This window comes from Seriola lalandi, unplaced genomic scaffold (genome assembly GCF_002814215.2).
Source record: "Seriola lalandi dorsalis isolate HSWRI2012SDOR001 ecotype SW California unplaced genomic scaffold, Sedor1 jcf7180002054784, whole genome shotgun sequence".
NCBI lineage: Eukaryota > Metazoa > Chordata > Actinopteri > Carangiformes > Carangidae > Seriola > Seriola lalandi.
This window is the reverse complement of record NW_019525337.1, coordinates 1,053,501-1,071,423: the sequence shown is the minus strand read 5'-3', so window position 1 is coordinate 1,071,423 and position 17,923 is coordinate 1,053,501. Positions and strand designations below refer to the sequence as shown.

Here is a 17,923-nt window from a genome sequence, read left to right as displayed (position 1 = left end):
AGTTCTTGTTCAGGAAGATTATCATGTCTGCCTTCTCGGGCAGTAAGCAAAGTGGAGGAAGCGATGGGAGCGGGAGAGCAGCGCAACGTGTCAAACACAGTGCACTCGTTAAGTTTTATACCATGCAGCACGCGAAGGTGTTTTGTCATGTTCGTTGTGCATCCTCCTTTGGCAGAAATAAGTTTACCACAGGTGTTGCACTGTGCGAATTCGTCCTTTTTTAAATTAAAATGAAGCCAGACTTTTGAGCGGCGTTTGCGGTCCGTCTTCAACAAGTGATGTTTAGCGGAGCACGCCGGGCGGAGTGATACAAACCCCGAAAACAAACGGAGCACGGCAGCACGCCGGGCGGAGTAAAACAAACCCTGAAAACAAACTAGTACGGGCATTTAGGAACCGAACAAAAGAATTAAAATTCAAACATCTTCTTAACGATTCCGGAACCGGACGTTAGGAACCGGTTCCTATTTGGAACCGGTTTTCGGTGCCCAACCCTACTCATACTACAGTGAAGCCGGGTAAATCCACACAACGGTCGGGAGTGTTGTCGTTTAACCAGGTCTCTGTGAAACACATGAGACTACACTCACAATATGCTCGCTGGTTCTTCACAAGGGCCTCCAGTTCGTCACACTTGCTAGGGAGTTGACATTTACCATGAGGATCGATGGTAGAAAAGGCTTATATCTCCATCTCCTAGCCTTTAGCTTAGCCCCGGCTCTGCATCCGTGGAACAGCTCCTTCAGCTCAGCCGTTATGGGATGTTTAACTTCATATCTGGTAAACTTTAAAGCCGGCAGTTCTTCCTTTGTGTACATTATTTTGTCCATCGTCAGATGACACAACGACGTAGAATAAAAAAAAAAAAAAATCGATAAAAAATATACTAATATATACTAATATATAGCAAAAACTACGAGCTATGTGGACTTGCTGTCACTTGTTGCCAGCACATCATTTAAATCAATAGAAATTGTGTGTATGTCTACACACCACTAGAGCTAAGTGAGAAAATATATTTGTCTTGATTTGTCTCCACCAACCATTTTAAGTTTTAATTTCAGTGCTATTACAAACGTAAGATTTGACTTTATGAAGCTAGTAGTTACCCTCACATTTCATAGATCTGTCTTCCCAGGACTGAAAAGAAATATGTAGTCTGCCTGTAAAATGAGAAAAGGCCAAGATCTCTGTGGCATGGCTTTTTTCTTAGACTTAAAATAGCCAGGGCCCCGATTCCCTTTGGTATAATAGCAAAGAGATCAAAAGGAGTCTGATAGCTGAGCTTAAGTGGAAAGTACAGGCATTGAGATTAATGGAATTGGCTCCATGTATCTTTCATACAGAAAAACAGGATGTTTCTCCAGCAGGCTGAATCAGCTCTCCATCTCTGTCCTTTACCTTGCCTAGACCCACACATGTTAAAGCAGTTAACAGTGTTTACACAAAGATGAGATTTTTTTGTTTCATTTCTGATGTATTGAGTCATCTCATCCAGAAGGTACTAATTTAGGTATTTTGTACTTTTAAACCTGATTCTTAGGAACAAATGTTCCACACAGTTGTTTATGTTGTTCATTCACTGACATCTCACCACATATTCTTGGCAGAAAGACTAGACTGTTGGAATAATAGCTTATACTTTGCCATGAGTATTGTGTTGCTTCCACATTTTAGCTGCATCTACAGCTTCATGGTTATAAGCATGGCAATGTCAATCAGACGGTCCACCACTTTGGTCCAAATATCTCAGCAACTATCAGACCAATTAACATAGAATTTTGTACATACATTCATAGTCTCCTGAAGAATAATTCTATTGAAGGCTTTTTGTCAATAGCAGTTAAATGAATAGCTGTGAAATGACATACAGACACTCATGTCCCCCTCTGGATGAATTGTAATAACCTTTGACTTTTTATCTAGAGCCATGATCAGGTGAAAATGTGAAAAACAGAAGAGCATCTCTTTCTCAGGTGACAGAGAATGGCTGTGTCAGCAAGAACAGTCTGTTGACAATTACATAGAGAAGTATATTATAGTTGGGCTGCAGTGCATAAACCCCTCATTACAAAGATGAATGCACATTTTAGAGTTCAGTGGTGCAAAAACCAGTCACTTGTCTACAAAGAAGTGGAAAAAAGTGATGTGGTCAGATGAGTTGTCCATCCCCATAGTCTCAATTAGGGATCGACCGATCATTGGCCTGGCCAGTTATCGGTGGTGAAATCTATTTTCCGATTAATGGTATCGTTTTTTTTGTTTTTTTTTAACCAATAACCGATAAAATAAATTGATTTGAAAATGTGCTGCTTTGGCTCTGATGCAGCGGCCTGTGTATGGTCTTTAGTCACCACTCAGGATGCATGTCCGGCTGATTGGTTACACGTCACGAGTAACAGCCTATCCGGCCGAAGGCTGCTGTGTACGTAGACAGTGACAGACTAGAGCAGCTCCGGTTAACGAGTGGAGCTGTGCTTAAAGACAGCAGACATCACTGAGGATGTAATAAACATCACAATCCTCTACACTGAAGTTACAACAACACACTCTGATGAACAAGTGGACCAAGACGAGAGTGAGAGAAGCTAGTACTAACTGCGAAGCGAAGGTAACTAGCAGCACACGTAAACAACTCCTGAATTAGTGAAAGTCACCAAAAGGAGCAGAGAGCTCTGAGTGCTGGAGCAGAACTAGTGTAAGTTTAAATAAACAGCAGGTAGTTAGACACTGTGATGAAGACAACAGCAACATTAAGTGTGTTCAGACAGAGCAGCAATAAACTATAAACCAGTAACATAAACTCCAGAGACTGGAGATGAGACACTACACTGACACGTCAGCACATGAACAGTCAATAATTACTGTTACTGAAATGACATTTTACCACAGTATTAGTAAAATCACTGTGTAAAAATGTTCTCAGATAAAAGTATAAAGTGAGTCAGTTAAAATGTGTTTATGCATTACATTTAAAAAGGGGGAAGGGGAGGGTTAAAACATGTTATATGGTGCTGTGTGTTTTTTTTGTTGTTTTTTTTTTTAACTGCTTTTACACACACATTTTGGTGTATAAAGGGTATTGGAGATGTTTCTACACCTTGACTGGACTCCACCTGTGGTAAACTGAGCGGATTGGGCGTGATATGGAAAGACACACACCTGTCTATATCAGGTTACGGCTGACAATGCAGATCAGAGCAGAAACCATGAGGAGGAAGGAGCTGCTGCAGAGCTCAGAGACAGGATTTCTGCTGCGTTGAAGGTTCCTGAGAAGAACAGTGGTCTCCATCATTCTGACATGAAGTCTCGGACAACCAGGACTCTTCTAGAGCTGGACCTGGACTGACTGAGACATCAGGGAGAAGGGTCCTTGTGAGAAAGCTGATTAAGAACTTGATGGTGACTGAACTCCAGATATCCTGTGTGGAGAAACTTCCAGAGGGACAACCCTCACTGCAGCTCTCCACTGATCTGGGCTTTATGGCAGAGTGTCCAGTTGAAGCCTCTGCTCAGTGACAGTTCTGTTTTAGGACTAGATGATAAACTCCCTTGTGGCCTGCCTTTACCTAAGATAACGTGAGTGGGGATGACCACGACTGTGGGTTTTCAGGAGGGTGCCACGGTGGATATTGAGGCGGGGTGTAGAGAGGGTGTCAAAGCTTCATTGGGGTCATCAGGTGGGCACCCTCCTTCACAGGTGTTTCAATGACCCACAACACCTCCAGAAGGCTCATCGGCAACATCTGGCATCCCAGGTGTGCCCCCCTCTGCTTTAATTCCCTCTACTCACCCTGTTGCTGTGGCTATTGTTTTAGGGTCCAGGTGATGTCACTCCTCTTGATCCAGAGCCAACGACCCTGTTCTACAGCAAAGGAGAGGGCTTTGATGGCTTGCCGAAGGGCTTGTCCTCGAATTCCCATGTCCTTAAGTAGCCTGATGGTAGACTTGCCCACAAAACCTCTGCAGCTGATCTCAATTGTACAGACCCTAACTTTACAGCCAGCTCGGTGTACTTGAGGCGTTCATAGGCCTCCTCCACTGGTTCAGATCCACTGATAACTTCCACTCTCGTGCCCCACCTAGCTGGCCGATCTGTGTCTTGGATTATGAAAGCTTTGGTATGCATCGCACCTGCACTGATCAACGCCATTGCAGCTGTGGGATAGGATGAGAGAGGAGGTAGGGCGTTGGTGGATGTCCGCCTGGTCTCTAGGGTAGCTGCAAGACACTTCAGCACATGATTGTGCTGCCAGGTGTAACAGCCTCGTGTCAGGCTTGTCTTGCAGCCCACAAGAATGTGCTTCAGGCTGGCTGGAGATGGACAGAGCGGTATCAGAGCTGGAGATGGACAGAGCGGTACGGAGAAGACCTTGGATTGGCAATGGCAGGAAGTCATAGGTGGCTCTAATGACGAAGCCGGTCAGACTGGGTCTGAGCTGCTCTCCTCTCAAAACCCACCGTGAGGCTCGGGTGATGACCTCCATGGTCATGGTGAAGGGTAATGGGGAGATCCTGCCATAATGCCTATTTCCAGATGCTGCCATGTTGTGGTGTATCCATTGGTTGTAAGGCAAACAACCCTTCCACTTGGGAGGGCTGACGTCTAGTTGGTGTTCAGGTGAAGGTAATGGTGGCATGTCAGGTGGGAGGGTGATCTGCTCACACTGGCGCTGTCCGTGTAAACTTCTTTTAGGTGAGCCTCAAGATCGTCCTTTGGTGATGCAAGTTTGCCACCTCTGTGGGGGTCAAACCAGAAGGGGTCATTGAAGAAGTCAGATCTGGTCCGATCCTTCTTTCTGCACCTCTTTCTTAGGTTCTCTGCTCTCCTTAAGGATAAGGGTCGGTTCTTGATCTCTGCTTGTAGCACTTTAATTCCCTCCCCCTCCTCTTCTGCCCCTTTGCCTGGACTTTACCTAGTTGCCTTCTATCCTTGATCAGCCGCTCTATCTCCTGTTGTCACACACACACACACACACACACACACACACACACACACACACACACACACATACTCACTCACTCACTCTCACGCACACACTCATTCATTCACTCACTCACTCACTCACTCACACACACAGGAACGCACTCTCTCTCTCCCTCTCTCTCTCTCTCTCACATACACACACACACATGCACTCACTCACTCACTCTCTCTCTCACACACACACGCACTCTCTCGCTCTCTCTCTCTCTCTCACATACACACACTCACTCACACACACTTGGCTCTCTAAGGCTTAAGTGGGACTTTCCAGTGCAAGGGAAATTCCATAGGATGTTAAAAGGGAGCAGATTTCCAAAGCTCTGGCCTTGTACTTAATAAAACACGATCCAAAAAAGAACATTTAATAATTTCCAGCCCCACATTGTATTTATTGCTTTTCCGTCTGCTGTTTTTCCACTGCTACACCACTCCTTGAGATGTTTAAATTTTAAAAGTATAATTCATGCCATACATTTGCTCTGTGTTTCCTGAGAATGACAGTCAGACTTCCTCTATTACATGTATGAGGCACAAAGCCAGTCCAATGTCCGTGTTTGTCCCAGTCCTATCCTGAATCTCTATCAAGCACTAATGAGGAAAATAAGTTGATTCAGTGGAAACAATGTATAGAGATTAGTTTTGGAACAGTGCTTCCTTTCATACATACTGATAAACACTCCACTCACCCCCTTCAGTGTTTTAATATTTTTGTTACTGCCAGTATAACTGAATATTCATCACTGATAGATAGATAGATAGATAGATAGATAGATAGATAGATAGATAGATAGATAGATAGATACTTTATTTATCCCCTAGGGGAAATTCATGTTTGAACTTGAGTTCTGTTACAAAAATCACTAATAAATAGATAATAAGTGTTAATATAAAGAAAGCAATACATTTCGTAACTGCATCTAAACACATCGCTCATAGGGTAATGTAACATAATGTTCATGGTTGTATTGTAATTTTACCATAACAGTCTTCCTAATTCTGTGTGATTTGTAAGTGGAAATCTGTTGTGGCTCCAAGAACTTAAAGGTTGGTAGTTTGGCTTGCATGAAATTTTGCCAAGACATTCATGATCCCCAGAGGATGAATTCTAATGACCTTTGTTATCCCCTGACTTTTCCTCTAGTGCCACTATGAGGTTGAAATTTTTAGTTTGGAAGTGAAATTTCGTCAGAACTATTGGATGGATTTCAGAGAACTTAAGTACAGACATTCATAATGATCGATTACTAAAATACTTCAGTAATCCCCTGAATTTTCATCTAGTGCCACCCTCAGGTCAAATTTAAATACCTGCAAAACTAATGACATTCCCATCAGCCTCAGCTTTACTTTGTGTTTAGTGCTAATTATAAAATGTTAGCTTGCTTATGTGGTGATGATTGTAAACATTACACCTACTAAACATCACCATGCTAACATTGCCTTTGTGAGCATATTAGCATGTTAGTGTTAGCACTGAGCTCAAAGCACAGCTGTGCCTAAGTAGCTATAGCCTTATAGAGCTACTAGCAATGACTCTTGGTCGTGTCGGGATGTTGTATGAAAGCATTAAACAGCTGAGCCATCACCTGTTATAGTAAATATGGCACTTTGTTGGCCAGTGTTGAGTCATGAAAACTAGTGTTGCTTTGTAAATTGTTCCACTTATGTTATAACTTTTCCTCAGAACAACTGGTATAAACAGTGTTTCAGCTATAAACACTTTGAACTGATGGGTCACTACTACAAAATTATTGTTGCCGCTGCTTCAGAATATTATGAAATGTCATAAAGTCACAATTACAGGACTTTGCAGAGGTGCGGCCCTGTTGCCAACCGCTGATTGAGCTCAAAGCTGGCCAGACAAACTGCCTGGTTAAATCGGCTTTCCATACTATCCAACAGTATAAACCGGGGAAAGGTGGCAGGTGACAGTGAAATATTCATTGGGTGCAGCGGCAACTGACTAACATGTTCACTGAGTACGCCAATAGTCGTTGGCAAAGCAGTGTCGAAAATATCAGCTGCAGCTTTTCATCTTAGCTGACTGCTGAGTGTCATTTTTGTCTTTCAGTTTACCAACTGAACTTTATTTCCTATCATACTAGTAGCTAGTTTAAGCTTATAGACTTTGGATTTTTGAACATGACCTGTCATAATTACATAATTATTGAATAAATCCAGAAAGAAATAATAAAAACCTAGTGTACTTTTTGAATTTGAACGAATTAAATCATTTGGCTTGTTAATGTCTCCTTATATCCCTTTATTGAGGAAAAACACTTTGTTTGATAAATCTTCATTGTGCCCCTAAACTTCTTAATGCACTCCTACACTTTTCAACATATGAGCAAAAAATTTATGAGAAATTATACCTCAGCTCATTTGTGTGATGAAGGCACAGCCCTCCAATTAATTCGATTTTTTGTGGAAAACATGACAAGTCAACATAAGTGCTGTGAGAGTGCTCCTAATCATCCTGAGGTACACTATTAGTGAATACATGCAAGTCTTCTACAACATGTCCATGAGTCTCTCTCCCCCCTTCAAACCTCCTCTCCATTTTCATTACCTTGTCCCTCCCTCATTCTTTTCTGTGTGTAGGGAACCAGTTTTAATAGAGGTAGAGGGAGAAAGGGGGACAGAAGGAGGATGGGGAAAAACATCATCTTTATATAACCAGAGTCACAGCCAACTGTACTTGTGGTTAGAGGAAATGTCTTCAGGCTTGAGTCATGCTTAGCTCTGCAGTTGGACATAACCAGGCTTGGTCCCCGGGGTGTGTGTGCATGTCTTTGTGTGTGCAAGTACTTGTGTGCATTCAAGCAGTTCAGTCAGTGGTTGGTAATCTGCCTTTAGTTAGACACCAGTTACACATCTGCTTCCAAGTTCTTTCAAAACTCTTGTAAACTCTTAAACTAAATTGCCTTGATTTGTAGCCTTTAAGCTTTAAGGTATCACACCATCTTAAATATATAAGTCTTGCAGTTTCTCCACACAGATTTCTTTGTGTAGTAGTACTACAATATACAGTATCATATATCAGTTTCCTGCTGCCATTCATCTGGCAGCAGGAGCCCGCTCATTATGGCTCTAGCTCAATAGCTATGTTCAGTTGGAAAAAAGATTCAGTTTGTGAGATGTGTTTCTTTATTATTACTGTTCTATCTGCTGCATTGTTTCCAGTATAAGCAGCTCTTGCACACAGAACAGTAAAGCTGGAAACACACTCCTGCCACACTGCAGAGGCATGTCATATGGTGCCAAACAGTAAATAACACTGACGTGACATTAAAACACATGACATCAACACGACCACACATCTTATTAAGCACATAATACAGTAAGACGGAACAATAAAATGAATTGATTGAATTACCAGTTAAAGTACCTGCTTTCCAGCACAGGTATATGTCCAATACTTGCATACTGATGTACAAATGCACTTGATGTGCTGGCCTGAACAAAGGAAACAGAGGTTACACCGACATCTTCTCAAATGTGGTGTTATGGCAACAGCTGCAAGCAGTGCAAAAATGATAACAACAAATGCTCTCAACTGTGTATAAATTGGGTTGTCAAAAGTTTCTAAATGCAGTAAATAGCCTACTACATGCGCAAAATGCAAAAAATGTGTAATATAGCCTATCACTTTACATATTCCTATTATCTTTAGATATTCCCTACAGGCACTGTAGGTGTAAACATGATATCAACGTTAAAACGGACATGATAAGGCACGACTCTCAATTATAACTTTCATAGCACTAATAAACAAGCCCAGACACCTATGCTAATCACTGAAAAGCCTATGTTTAGTCTGAATTTTACCGGCTTGACTTTACAGACAGCTAAAACGCCTTTCAAGTATGATAAAGGTAGCAGAGTGGCTCTAATCATCGTCACACAGCAATACCAAGCAGCAGAATTGCATACAATCTGTACCCGGCTGCGTGTAGACGAGGCAAAACGTTAGCCACTTTAGCTGGCATTCTAGCAACACATGTAACAGGCTCTCGTGTATATACAGTAAAGGAACATAAAATGTTAAAACTCACAGCTCCCAAGTTTGAAGTTGGGTCACGGACAATCGGCACTGAGCCAAGCTTTATCTTCAGAATTGTCGCGAATCCTGCATTGTACTGGCCCTCCTGGAGAAAGCAGTCTGAAGTGAAATGGTTAGCCTGCTACAACACTTTTGGAGTTGTAGCAGGTACATTTCCAATCCAAATATAAAATTTATCCACTGGGATCCTCAGACGTAGGGGGTAAAAAAGACTTCTGTATTGGTTTGTGCAGTCAACAACAGAGCAACTAGCGTTCTTTACTCGTACCTTCAACATAGTTTTACCGAAGCCTGTGTTTGCATGGGAAGAAAAGGTAGCGGCTGCAAGGCGGACTCAGTGGGCGGAACACACACCTAGCTCGGGGAGTGTCACCCATCAGGGGGAGGTGTTATTTCCCTTTGTGACGACATCAAGGGAAAATCTCCAAGGTCTGTGTGAGCACACATTTTCTGAAAGGTGGAGCAAGCAAAAGACAGAGGGGATGGACTTTTCTCATCTTTGGGGGGTTTGTAGACAGGCCACACATATTACTGTTAGAAAACCATGGTAAAGTGCATTTTAGATAATATGTGACCTTTAAGAACAATGCAAGTTCACCAACATGTTCTTCGCATCTTCACAAATCAGTTTTTGCTGACTGTTTCGTGGATGTGGGTTTTTTTCTCTCTGATTGAGTTTTTCAGAACCAATTTAAGAGAAAAATAACAAAACATTTGTGAATGAAGCCCATTTAATGGGGCTGGGGTTTTTTGGACTTGAGATTTAGACAGCGAGGCCTATGTTATACAGTTGAGATGATCTCTGAAAAAACTAAACTCTTTGTTGATTGAAATATTCCTTTAGCACAGTTATTGCAGTTCTGTCTCCTACCATGCTTTTCTCCAGGTCAGCCAGATGTGTGCAAGAGCAAGTTAGAGTGCATGCTTGTTTTCCATAGAAACACATTCAAAAGATGTTTTGTTAATACCTGCTGAGAGTTACCCAAGCTTCAGCTCTGCTGCTATGACTTTCATTTCAAATCAAGTCTGTTGTATGTCCGTGTGCAGCAGTTGTGGGTTGTTCTGGGTCCTTTGAGTTAATTTTTCTTCTTTCAGCTCTATTGTTTTTTGTTGGATCGGAAAGCCTCTAGGGATTGAATCACCTTAGAGTAATTATTAGTATCAAGTTTCACGAGAGGCGGCCAATAATGTCCTGCATCTGCTATAACAGTCAGCCAGCTCTAAAATATGAGTGCCTGTGTCTACAGTCTGGATACAAAGTTCAAAACCAAGACCGTGCATGTGAGAGAGTGTAAGAGAAGGGGGGTGGGGAGTGGGTGTTCAAAATTAAGAGCTTTTCAAAATTCAAAAATGCGCAGCTTAGAATAAAGTGCTTATTTTTACAACAATGAAATAAAAAGTGCTGTTTGAATTTCCCCTTTTCCACTGTTGTTAACTCTGTCATTTTAACTAGTTACCGTTGATATTGACAGTCAAAATACAAATAGTTTCCATTTGATTTTGTTAATTCCATTCAATGCCTAAAGGACAAAATAAATTACTTGTCTGATGTCTGGTTAGTTTGTTGACTTCGACTGGCTTGAAAATAACAACTATGCTCTCCCTGTAGTGTCCAGTGAAGGCACAGCCCACTGTGAAACTACACACAGACGGCCAGTATTTTTGTGTAACATGGCAGTTGATGGCTGAGCCTAATCCCAAAAAAGCCATTAACAAAACCATGGCCTTAAGCAAAACTAACTGCAGGACCAACTTCACCCTCCAGCAGATTCAGCAGACAGATGCTCAGACTTAGTCATGTCCTGGGAAGTATCGGAGGAGCAGATGCTTTTGTTTGAGGCTGAACTTCAGCTTCGAGGCAGCACCACCCCCTTTTCAGTGTCAAGGTATTTTTGGTCTTACTCTGTTGGTGAATTTCGTAAACATGCAAACAGAATAAGCTGACAGCATGTCACTGTTGCAAATGTGATGTATAATTGATAAATGGAGAAAGAACTACTTCCATACCTTTGTGATGCCAAAGGGTGCTATTAGGTATAGGATCACTTGAGTCTGCACCGCTGTAAAGGTGTCAACCTGCCAAGGGGGAATAAAATGCAGCCATAGCACAAGACCAGTGTGTCTGCTCAGGCAGCACATGTGATGAATTGGAATCAATACAGAGAAGATTAGCATCGCCCCTGGAGGCGCAAGGATCACATGCAAATTTGTGAAGCGTTTTCCACATTTTTATCTGCTGGCCTTGTTCTTGAGCAACTAATGGGGACGTGCGCCTCTTGTATATGTCTGGAATCACTGATGATCCTTGCTAGATTTTACAACCAAAATCATTACATAGTGTGTACCAGCAAGAAGGAGGAAACACCTTGTCCATAAGATGTGTTGCTAGTGAAAGAAAGGACAAGAAATTGCTGCAGTACAAGGGTACCTGAAATGGCAAGTGAATCCAAGCTCTGTGTGTTGTGAACCAAACTCTTCCTGCTTAAACACATGGTGAGGTGGAGACACCATTATGTTCTGGCTTTTGGCTATAAGTTGTCCCTGATTTGCAGCATATTCAAAATATCTCAATGCACCAGTCTTTTTGTGTTTTTCTTTTCTTTTTTTCACAAGTCATGGCAGAAATTTTGCTGCACACACACTTGCCACTGCCATTCCATGTGTTGTTGTTATTGTTTACAGTCCCTGCCTTCCTCTTTTCTTCTTTAATGTCAGACTAGAACACTTGTAGGGTTATTATACTGCCCTTGTCAGTTCCAGGAGATTCACATCTCAAGTTCCTACAACATCTACCGTATGCTTGGTACCTACACCTGTACTGTAGAAAAACAAGGACCGGCAAATTTTTTAAAGTTTATTAATTATTGTTTTGGTACTAAAGTATTACTGCTTATGACATTCCTATCAAGCTGTCATCTCTACAGGCACAGTTCACTGTAAATGCAAAATCACCCTCCCAGTTGCTCACTGAAATTGTCGTGTTCAGGCTTTTCAGATCTGTTATGTAAGACTAGAAGTCAATATTCCTTAACTGCACATGTGGGACATTCTGCCTATATTCTGCAGGATGATAGGTATGATGGTATGATGGTACCATAATGATGGTGTATTGCTAAAGGACAGTTTGTCACAGACTTTGGAGGAGCTGGGGAATAATGTGGTGAGTCTGGCTTGAACCTCGTCTTCCCAGCCAAATGCTGTTGCTGGCAAGTGGGATGAGGGGGGAGGAAGGCTGTTGATGCTCATCTGGCGATTTTCCAGCACTACTGCAAGACGCTGTAGCACCTGGTTGTGCTGCTAGGTGAACACACACACACACCCATTTACACACAGAACAATAAATGACCAATAAATAAAAACAATAAAAATAAAACAATAATTACAGGAACGGGGAAGACTGGAAAGCAAAGATAACAATAGAGTGATAAAGATAAAATATTAAAATACTAAGACAGAGGAAATGTATTAAAGTGGGTAAAACCAGAAATAAAAATAGAAATAAAATAAATAGCCAGAAATAAAAGTAGGGTATTTTAAATGGAAAATAATCCAGAAAATAATCTTGGAATAAAAGGAAAAACTGGTAAAACAGCTAAAAATATATAAAGAAATAGACAGATAAATAAAAATAACCCTGATGGATAAAGGAGGGTTGAATTTACTTAAATTAAAAAAGTATTATTGGGCACCACAACTTAGAGCTGTAATTATGTGAATAACTAAAGAGACAGAGGCAGTGTGGGTAGGAATGGAGCACATAGCATGCCAAAATGTACTGTTGGAATTCCTTGGACTTCCATTCCTGAATGAACTAGCACAGAAGAAACTAAGGGTTGGTAATGACTGGCTCAGGTGAACAATGAAAATATGGCCAGCAATAAGGAAGAAATGAAAGCTGTGTAATTCCACTATAATAGCTATAAACCCAGAGTTTGTTCCATCAAGGATGGACGCAGGATTTTAGTTTAATGGGCAAATCAGGAAATCATTTACACAATTTAAACAGAAATTCAATCTTCTAGTTCATGACTTATAAATTCTTACAACTAAGAAACTACACTACTTCAGAAACATAAGGAATGGAAAAGATTTGGAAATAAGCACCCAAACTGGAAGAATTGTTAATTTCATTTACAGGGGAAGAGAGAAAAAAAGCACTACGACATGACTCTAGTTTTGATGTCAAATGAAAATGGGAACTGGAAAATACATATTATAACATTCAAAGCAGGACATAAGCTAACCAGCAGCCCAACATGGAGGGAGTTCGATTGGAAGGTGAAAATGAGACATTCTGTTCTGTTATGAACATTGAAGAAGAAAAAAAAAAACATCTAATAAGGTTTGGAACAGACATATAAGACAAGAGTTAAAACAAGTGTAATTATATAAGCATCTCCTCCAAGTTGTATGATTTATGTTGTATGTTGAAATAAAACTAAAAAAAAACTAAAGCCAGACTTAAAAGGTAGGTCCTGAGTTTGCTTTCAAAAAATCAACACTGTACCACTGGCTGAGATTCATGGGAGATGGCAGGGCATCATAGACAGTCTTGATGCTGAAGCTCACTCTGAATGTCTCCATCTCCCATAGCTCTTCTCCACTCCCTCCCATCTCATCTATTGCCCTTGCGTTGCCTGAGTGACGGCCTTTACGCCCCTTTCTGCCTCCTCCTGCTGATGAGCCTGCATCGCTGCAACTCCTTTTGGCAATATGCTACAAAGAAAAAATGTTTTAGTGACAAACTTACAATTTGGAGATCTGAATCGACACACTGCCCCAGTGAAGCTGGCATTGTAAGTCTTTCAGCAGAAGCTAAACTGACAATCCTGGCTGGGCAGCTGGTAAAACCAGTCGCTTCATTGAAATGTAAAGTCCAGACAAAAATGCAATGGTTGTACGGCTATATGAGGTCCAAAAATATAAATGATATGCACTTACTCTTGTTTTTTGTTCTATGATCTTAATGTAGAAAGCTGTGAAAAGAACAGCAGAAACACATTGAGATCTGTAAATAAACAATTCCAGTACTCTGCCATATTCCGTTTTAGCATGAGATACGAGAGGAGCTTAGCTGTAACAATGCGGAGCAGCATGGTGTTTAAAGCTGGAGAAGAATCCGCGAACAGAAGCCTCAGTCATTTTTTTGTTGATAGCTTTTATCCCTTTCCAAGAAAATCTCAGGATGTTCAAGCTCTGCCTGTATCTTGCTGTTACATTGTCTTTTTTTTTGGCATGTCAGACCTTAAAAACTCACAGCAGGGTCCCTTTTACCCAGCAGCAAATATTACTGCGTAATACTCAGAATCTTATTTGAAGAAATCATTTTTGCCAAAAGAAGATTGGTGCTGCATTACCTGTTGGTTAATTAGTTGATTTATGAAACAGACCAATCCCTGCAATCCAGCTGAATTCAGGCTGCACCATAGTCAGAATAAAACAACAGCTGTGGGGTACATACAGCATTAACATTAGACAGAGAATGGCATGGCAAGAGAGATATGTATGTAGCAAGAAATCCTTCAGCAACAACAATTGTATATTGTTGGAACACTATAGATTTGCCACTGCCTAACCTTTCCATGGTTCAACTTTTCTCTAACATTGTTATATTTTATGTTTTAGATGCTTTAGATTAAACTGTGAATTGAAAGGATCAATGATTTATTTTATTTATTTATTTAAGACTGCGCATACTGTACGATATGTAGAAACATATTGCACTTCTTCTTGCCTTCAGAACAACATGAGTTTGCTAGGATTTGATTCTACAGTATGTTGGCTTAGTGGGGTAAGAACATTGCACCATGCAGAGATCATTATGTTGTGCAGTTACTGCAAAGTGAGTGGCTGCAGTCTTGCTGCAAACAACCCAATCTACCTCATGCAGAGATGCTTGATGAAGTTGAGGTGTAGGAGCTGTGCAGGCCACAGAAGCAGTGGAAACTAACGGTTATGTGTATGAACAAGTGTGTTAACCTATGATGGTTGCACCAAAATAAAAAATGAGGTCATTCTTCTCTTGCTTTGACATTCAGGATTTTATAGACAAATGCATCAAAGAGCTGAGAGCTCCTCCATCCCAAAAAGACAAAAACAACTTTTTCTCTGCACATTATTCGCTGCACGAACTGCCCTCCTTGTCCCTGTGTTGTCTGACCTGTCGCTGTCATGTGCTCTGTTTTTCATGTTGTTTCATACTTATGTTTCAAATGATGTACAGTGCTGTGAAAAGAAATTCCCCTGGGAGAATAAAGTCTAACTGACTTAGCAAGTAACTAACTAACTAACTGACTCTTTTCTCTAAGTTTTCTTACACTTGTCTTACCCTAACCATACCGTCATATTTTTTTTGTTATCTGCTGATGTTCTTCTTCTTTGCTATTCCAGGTATTGGAGGTCTGGAGGAGTGCGTCTTGAAGTCAGCCACTCTGTCAACCTCCCCCGCCTGCCCACCCTTCACCCCGCTCAACTTTGAGGCCACGCCCATAGTACGTGTTGCAATAGAACCCAAACATCCAAGTAAGTCTGAGAAAGCACACCAATGGCTTGTTATTGAATTTTAGTTTTAACATAATTTATTGACTAAGGAACATGTATAGAGAACATAAGCATCATCTCCATATGATGCTTATTATGGTCTCCTGTGGTACAGTAATGTTTCAACATTAAGTTTTATTGTACTTGGTGATGAGTTACTCCAGGATTTGCACATGTGCTTCACACTGCAAGAGTCTTCCACCATCTGGCAGCCAGTGGGAGTGGGAATTGTGATGGGATGTTCCATTTCCCCCATCCTCTTCATCGCAGCATTTGAAGTGATCTTGGTGGGGGCAAGGCAGTTTGGCTGGCGGGGCTTGTCCCCCTTTAAGTAACTACATGGACGACATCACATGTCTGTTTAAAACTGCACCCTGCAAGTCTAGGCTCTTGAAGAGACTGGATTGTCATCCTGCATCTCAACTGGAAGCAATCCCCAACTCTACTAGAGGAGCTGGTGTATTACTATGGCATGTGGCAATTAGAAAGCGTGATAGTGAAGATATTGAAGACTGGCAATGCTAGTCAGTCTTGCTAGCTTTGGTGCTATTGCATTAAAACAATTCAACAACAAAAGGCAGCGAAAAACATTCTGCACAACAATTCCATGGCTACATCAGAAAACTGTTGAATAGGAGCAGAGTATGTAAATTATGTATTCAGCACAATACACACAAAGCTACAACTTCATGAGAGGCCGTAGACCACCTATCACTTGTATCTGTGCGCGTGAATGCTGTGTTAGATATTGGTTTTGTGTATGGTGCAGTGCCATTCTACTGCCACTTTTACCATTTTATTTACACATCAAACTAAATGCTTGAAGTAAATGTACAATAGTAATGGGATAATGCATAATGAACACCAAGTGGGTAGAAAATGTATGCCTGAAATCTGCTACACTGTGATGCTCATTGTGCTTGCAACATTTAAAATAGAACCCTTGGTCTTGTTGGATTTAATTTGCTGAATTTAATTCACTCTGCTTAAATCCAAAATAATATTAAAACCATAGTGACTAACAAGACTGTCCTCATTCGTAGGGTCCTTTTCAGTCTTTAACTCCACCAGTACTTAGGTTTACTGTTAGGCCACCCTTAGTAGCCTTAGTAATTGTGACAGGGCAAAGGAAGTTAGGTTACATATATAGAGGGTTAAAGTCTCTGTTAGGAGGAGGTCGAGGTGGATGGATTGGTCGGCAAAACACAGGACTTTCACTCTGGGGGCTTCTGTTCGTTTCACATGTGAAACTGAGCGTTAACGCTGATTCTTTTATCCATGACTATTCCATAACCTTAACTGCATTTTTAATATTGTAACCATAATGATGAAGGCCTCAAACCTTAAGTAAACATTTATTTTAACACAAATCACAAACTTTTTACTGAACCTAACCAAGAAGTTTTTGTGCCCATACCGAACCAAACCGTGACAGTTGATACCATGATGACGAAGGGTCAGTACCCATGCCAACTGGTATGCTCCTATGTATATATACGTGTCTATATACACTGCTCAAAAAAATTAAGGGAACACTTAAATCACACATTGGATCTTGGTGAACGAATTATACAAGTTGAAAATCTTTACTGATGTACATTGTATAATTTGTTGAAAACAAAATAACGTAACAACGGCCAATGGAAACCAAAATCATCAACCCACTGAGGGCTGGATCACAATCGCACCCAAAATCAAAGTTAAAAATTGAAACCACAGGCTGATCCAACTTGTGTGAATTTCATCACGGCATCTCAATATGTGTCTCAGTAGGTTGTATGGCCCCCTTGTGCCTGTACACACTCCTGACAACATCTGGGCATGCTCCTGATGAGTCAGCAGATGGTGTCCTGGGGGATCTCCTCCCAGACCTGGATCAGGGTGTCACATAAACTCAGGGGGCATCAGATTGCTGCAAACCTTGTAAAAAGTTATAATAAGACTGACCTTAATCTAATTATTTACAATAATTTGCTAGTTTTTGCTGTGTTATCATTTCAGTATCAGTATCAAGATATTTAGGCAGGTATCTTATCGAAGTCATAATTTTGGTATCGTGACAACGCTAGCTATCAGTAGTGAGAAGGACACTAGCAAAATACAAAACTAGAGAAGAATCAGTCAGGAAGGATCAGGAGAGAGCAACTGTCTGTGGCCACCACATGTAAAACCATTCCCTTTTGCCTCTGCATTGCACCTGTTGTCACTTTCATTTGTGCCAAAGCAGGTGAAACTGATTCACAGTCACAGAGCCATTGTACTAGAAGTACACTGGTACCATTTTCTGTCACGTGTCACATGTTATGGCCAATAAAATGCTAATATAAAAAAAG

At 41.0% G+C, this 17,923-nt stretch overlaps 1 protein-coding gene and 1 pseudogene across 1 annotated transcript in view; both read left to right on the top strand.

Moving 5' to 3' along the window:
• efl1 (elongation factor like GTPase 1) overlaps positions 1-17,923 on the top strand; it is a 104,574-nt gene that overhangs the window by 50,084 nt on the left and 36,567 nt on the right. Inside the window, exon 15 of the mRNA XM_023425562.2 lies at positions 15,441-15,572. Within this exon, the coding sequence (XP_023281330.1) occupies positions 15,441-15,572 (132 nt within the window). The remainder of the gene's footprint in view (positions 1-15,440; positions 15,573-17,923) is intronic.
• LOC111669317 (U6 spliceosomal RNA) lies at positions 11,169-11,281 on the top strand (annotated as a pseudogene).